The sequence below is a fragment of the Cibotium barometz genome, chromosome 27 (genome assembly GCF_041138505.1).
Source record: "Cibotium barometz isolate CiBa-2024 chromosome 27, ASM4113850v1, whole genome shotgun sequence".
Classification (NCBI taxonomy): Eukaryota; Viridiplantae; Streptophyta; class Polypodiopsida; order Cyatheales; family Cibotiaceae; genus Cibotium; species Cibotium barometz.
The window spans coordinates 48980048-48985486 of NC_141072.1; the positions used below are offsets into that span (position 1 = coordinate 48980048).

At 45.6% G+C, this 5439-nt stretch overlaps 1 protein-coding gene across 2 annotated transcripts; it reads right to left on the reverse strand.

Annotated features, from left to right (window-relative positions):
* Nucleotides 1–203: 203 nt before the first annotated feature.
* LOC147623474 (putative potassium transporter 17) lies at nt 204–4490 on the reverse strand. 2 transcript variants are annotated; one of them, XM_086821635.1, is made up of 9 exons: nt 3993–4490; nt 3492–3759; nt 3085–3305; nt 2750–2977; nt 2569–2619; nt 2158–2418; nt 1979–2031; nt 1509–1875; nt 204–1410 (listed from the first exon to the last, which is right to left on the reverse strand). In XM_086821635.1, exons 2-9 carry the CDS (start codon nt 3716–3718, stop codon nt 467–469), a joined length of 2352 nt encoding a protein of 783 aa, XP_086677761.1. In that variant the 5' UTR covers nt 3719–3759; nt 3993–4490; the 3' UTR covers nt 204–466. The 2 variants fall into 2 exon arrangements, with proteins under 2 accessions (XP_086677761.1, XP_086677760.1); XM_086821634.1 differs by having other exon boundaries at nt 3955–4093.
* Nucleotides 4491–5439: the final 949 nt, after the last annotated feature.

Here is a 5439-nt window from a genome sequence, read left to right on the forward strand (position 1 = left end):
GATTCTCCCAACATTTTACATCCAACAACTAGAGAATGAGGTGCAATTTCCAATACCACTCCAAAACTTCCTTCAGCCCCCAGTTGTTTTTTAAACAAACAGAAGACTAGTGCTCGATCTAGACAACTTCTTTTGGCTACAGGTCTTATGGCTTCAAAAATTTCTCAACGAATCTCATGGCTTAAATTGACTCGCGAGAATATGGAGGATTTTGAACTGAATTCTAACTCATAGGTATTGAAATTTACATTTTTTTTGCCATTGAGAAGATTATTTAATTTGACAGCTGGTGAAAGTGAGAATCTTGCAGGTTCATTTGTATACAAGTGGGCTATGAAAACTGGTCTATGATTGGGGTTCTGACAGGTATTGGAGCAGCTTCAGCTAAGGTAGAGATTTTGACAGGATGTGACTTCGGGTGTGTGATTTCTTGGAGGCGAAATTAGTAGTGCAAGTTATTTGCCAATTAGACTTGGTAAAGCATGGTGATCTCCATAAGGTTTGAAGGAGGGACAGAGAGGGTGAGGGAGGCAGCCGCAGAGGTGCTGTTGGAGTACAAGAATCGGTATATGACATCGAGAAACACCTTGCTTAGCCAGTTTCTCAGCCCTCTTCTTGTTGTCACCAGTCGCGTCCTTCCAATCACTAGGACCGGACTTTCTGTTTGGGCGGTTTCTAAGCTTGCCATGTCCTTAGCGCAGCCTTGATCCTTGATGGGTTGAATGGGCGGCGCAGCTTCTTCGACATGAACAATATACCTCCCATAATTTTCATGACTGGCAGCAGCCTCAACCATGGAGAACTGCATGTAGTCCTTGAGACTGTCTACCATGCACTCCCAGAAAGCACTCCACACCACAGTCCTCTCCTCTGCGTAGCCGTAGAGCGCTGTGCATCTGTAGAGCCCACTGTAGCCTTCACAGTTGGAGAATTTAAAGCGTTCAGTGGGCAGGACCTTGGGGACTTTGCAGTAGCTAACGGTTGTGAAGATGACGATGTGGTGGAGGGAGCGGATGTTCCGAAGGTAGTGCTTCATGAGCGGAGGGATCTCATCCTCGAAGTCGCAATAGAAGATGCATAGCCCCGGGACGCGCTTCACCGCACTCGTGGGCGACGCCAGCAGTGACCCCAAGTCCTGCACGCTCAGCTTGTTGGCCTTCTCGTACGCGTGGTGTTTCGCCCGCCCGTACACCCACGTGTACATGATCACGCCGATGAATATCGCTACCAGGAAGGGCAGCCACCCTCCATCCGGCACTTTGCTCAGCACCGCCGAGATATACACCCCTTCGATGCTCGCGTACACCACAAAGAACGCCACCACCCACGGAAGCCTCAGATCCCACATCACCACCATCACCAGACTCGCAAACACTGTGGTGATGAACATCACCATGATGACGGCAACACCTGCATACATTGCATACGAATCATGGTGAGAGAGATGGCCCAACACATAAGAAAACGTTATAGAGGACTCATTCATGCATATAATGATCCGAACAAACCGTAAGCGTTGCCGAGGGCAGTGACGTCTCGGAAGCCGAGCACCACGAGGACGCAGAGCAGCATGAGAAAGTAGTTGACCTCAGGCGAGTAGATCTGGCCCTCGTGGTTGTCGGATGTGTGGACAAGCCTCACCTTGGGGAAGAGGTCAAGAGCCACCGACTGCTTCACCAAGGAGAAGCAGGCGGAGATGAGGCATTGGCTGGCCACGATGGCAGCCATGGTGGCGATGGCAAACATAGGCCAGAACACAGGGCTGGGTATGGAATTGTAAAATACGCCCTCGTTGTCCAGATGTTTAATGAGATACGCAGCTTGCCCGGCGTACGTGATTACATTGGAGGGATACGCAAAGAAGGCAAAAGCCAGCTGTGAAAGGGGCGTTGAAAGTTAATGAATTGAACTAGAAGAGTGCGCGCACTAATTTCTTGTCGTCATAATATATATTAACCCAGTAGTACAATATGCATACCTGCATTGACACTCTGTTGAAGTGACCCAGATCTGCATACATGGCTTCCGAACCTAAACTCATCAAAATGTTTGGATTTTGTAAGTCTTCCTTAGTGTAACTACAGCTTGAAACGCAGCAGTACATGTTTAATGCCAACAAATTACGAGATTATGCGGCGAAGAAGCTGAGAAACTCACTCGTAATACACAGAACGGTGCCCGCCAGAACCTTCCAACCATCCCTTCCACGTCGAAGGAAGAAAGTAGCTATGTAATGTGGAGAGACTGCTTTAAACACAGTTGGGTAATGGACAGCTACGTTATATGCTCCAATCAGAGCTGTTGAGATAAACCAGGCTACCACGATTGGAGAGAAGAGGAAGCCAACTCGGCTTGTTCCGAATCTTTGGAGTAGAAATAAAGCGATGAGCAGCACGGCTGTGATGATGACAATGGAAGCTGCACGCGCGTCCACCATGAAACACGAAATACTAGTGTGTTAAGATCCAAGTCCTGTGGAGAAGTGGAGATTAAATTCTGCATGCTGATATTGTTCATGTGCAGAAACAGCGAATGCAATACAATTAATTGTAACTGCTTGTTACTTACACTGATTGAGTGAACTCGACGCGTTCCGCAAGCCATCAACTGCTGAAAGCACTGTTAGAAACAATATAGACAAGACGTTACTTCTCTCTCTGTTGGGAGATAAAAAGCTTGTTATATGTACGTACGAGACAATGAAAAAGCTTGTTATTTGCTTTGAAATACTAGTCAGCATAATTAAAACCTGAGATTGCAGGAGTTAAAATGCCGTCTCCAATAAGCATACATGCGCCCATCATGGTCACTGCAAACAAGAGTTTCTGAATGGTCTTGCTACCCTCCAAATACTTGATCGTTTTTGACTGGCGTGAACCCACTTTGGGTTTCACTGTTGCAATTTTCTTGGGCACTCTGCCGTAACATGAAATATTGGCGTGCTGGCATAGAATCGAGTACAAAGCAAAAGTTCCACCTAACCAGTAAAACAGAGGCAAGAAGTTTATAACCATAACAGGGTGCTCGACCATAGACATATCCCAGTCTAATGAATGAACACTGTCTGGTAGCCAATCCACTGACCTTCCCCATGGTCATCGACTCTCAAAATTATGAATCCATACTTGACTAGCGAGATGAGGGTGAACGTCCAGAAGACAATGCTGAAGATTCCGAGGTAGTCCTGCTCAGTCGGCCCATCTAAGTGGAACGATGAGAAGACGTACAGTGGACAGGTTCCAATACCAGCATACACTACCCCCATGGTCTGATAAGCAAGCACCATCGTCTTCCAATGCCCACCACTGGAGTACATCAATTACACACACACACACACACACACTGCTTCAATTCCCTTGGATGAATCAATCGATACTCCTAGATTTTATCAAAACCTCCGCGACACTCGACATACTTTGGTCCTCTCAACAAATTCTTTCAATAATTCTCTATGCTCACATTAATTTGCAATCTTTTGTGTACGACATTACCTTGTTAACGGGGGTTTTCGACGAAATGAGTTAAAGAGGGGGCAGCTTCTCTTGTCCACATGGTGATGATTTTGGACGTCGGGTATTTCGTCGCCTTGAAGATGCAAAGGTTCGATACAGTGAGCCTCTCCGTCAGGTTTAATCGCAGAGACGTCGATGAGGGAGGCTTCAGGCCGTGACCCTGGGGGCCCTGAAGATTGAGTACCATCCTGTAGCTCCGTCATCATAATGGGCGCAGGGTGCTCCGCCGCAAGCACTAGACAAATGGCTGCGAATTTAAGCAAATTTGTGGATTAAGTGAGGAACTAAACACAAACATCGATCGAGAAATTAACGAGGGCTCCATGTAGGGCTGGTCATGACCAAAACAAAAAAAAACCAAAAAAAAATAGCCCTATGCCAAGCTTAATGCTGCATAGCTGCATAAGATGTAAATAAAGATTTGACATTCAAAGCAACCTACCTTAATAATGAGCAGATCAACAAGGTTGGTTGGTTTACCAGAAATCTAAAAGGGAGGAGATATTGCAGCAGCTGGGAAAAAAAGACGATGTAGGGCACCAATAATGTGTGTGGCAGTATATTTATATGGGAGTAATCGCCAGCGAGACTACAGTACTGAATCTGAAGACTATAGTACTGATCATGAACATGCAGCTCGAATGGCATATAGGTATTTTGTTGTTTTCCTCATTTTTCAACGCTTTCCCCGCAAGTTGGAAAGGAGGTAGTGTTTATTATTGCCACGCTTGTGAGATAGAGACGCTGCTACGATCACCGGCTCTCTCTCTCTCTCTCCTCTTGTCACGGCGCCCCAGTTGATCGGAGGGAAGGAACAGTAGTTTCTTTTACCACATGCTTGCATGCTCTATAAAGCTGGTGGGCTGCTTATAGTGAGCTAGATCGAGGGGAAGGAGAGGTTACAAAACGAGCAGTCGTTCGCTTGTCGTATACATGTAGGTCATCTGGCGATGTCGCGGTGATAACCGGCGTCGCGGTGATAACCGGCGAAGAGTTTGATTCCATTTGAAATTGTTCCTCGCCCACACACACACTTTTTTTTTTGGTAATCTCGCCCACACACACACTTTTTTTTTTGGTAATCTCGCCCACACACACACGTAAACACACGCACAGAGACACACACACAGAGCCTACAGTAGCCTGTGCGCGGGGGTGGGCCGTGAAAAACGCATACTGAAATTTGAAATTAGGCCTTCCATGAATTTTAAAGTTTGGTTCCCCTGTCAGCATCTAACGTAGATTCCTGCATAGATTCGATCCGCTGCTTCGGCAAAAGCCCACCCATTCTCGGGTCAACAAAATAAAACACACACGCTCTCGGGTCAACAAAATAAAACACACACATACACTTTTTTTTTATGTTGGCCCTCCAATTGGAGGCCACGTACAGCCACGAGACTCTAATTATTGTTCATGAAATAGTAGGCCTTTATGTAAATCGCCTTCGAAGTTCGTGCCTAATTTTTTTATAAGACTCTAACTATTGTTCATGAAAAATAATGCCTTAAGTCAATAAAATAACAATGCCCTTAATTAACCCTAATAACTACGTTTTTACGCGGAACTCGGAAAATTGGACCGCCAAGACGAGTGAAGACGAACCGCCTGCATTATTGCGCCCCACCAGCCACCACGTACTCACACTCTACCAATCGCTTTCGGCTTCTCCGGCATTTTTAAACCACATATTTATATCACTCAATAAAATATTATTAAAAAATCTTAAGTTCAGGTATTTCAGCTTCTATAGCATCAATAATTGTAGTGTGAAAAAAAAAGCTATGTAAAGGAAGGATTATCATTGGTCCCCCCAAAAAAAAAAAGATTTTTTTAATAGTACGCAACTGAATTTCAAATCTTAAGTGTAACCCACCAACCGACTCACCGCCCCCTTTCTGCGGAATGGATAGAGGCAATCCACCTT

Bases quoted from the DNA above. Each gene is read 5' to 3' on its own strand.
- LOC147623474 (XM_086821635.1), bottom strand. From the start codon at position 3,718: ATGATGACGGAGCTACAGGATGGTACTCAATCTTCAGGGCCCCCAGGG. The intron at 2,419-2,568 runs GTAAGTAACAAG...ACGCGCGTGCAG, and splicing joins GTCGAGTTCACTCAATCAGT to CTTCCATTGTCATCATCACA. The intron at 1,876-1,978 runs GTATGCATATTG...CCCCTTTCACAG, and splicing joins TCAACAGAGTGTCAATGCAG to CTGGCTTTTGCCTTCTTTGC.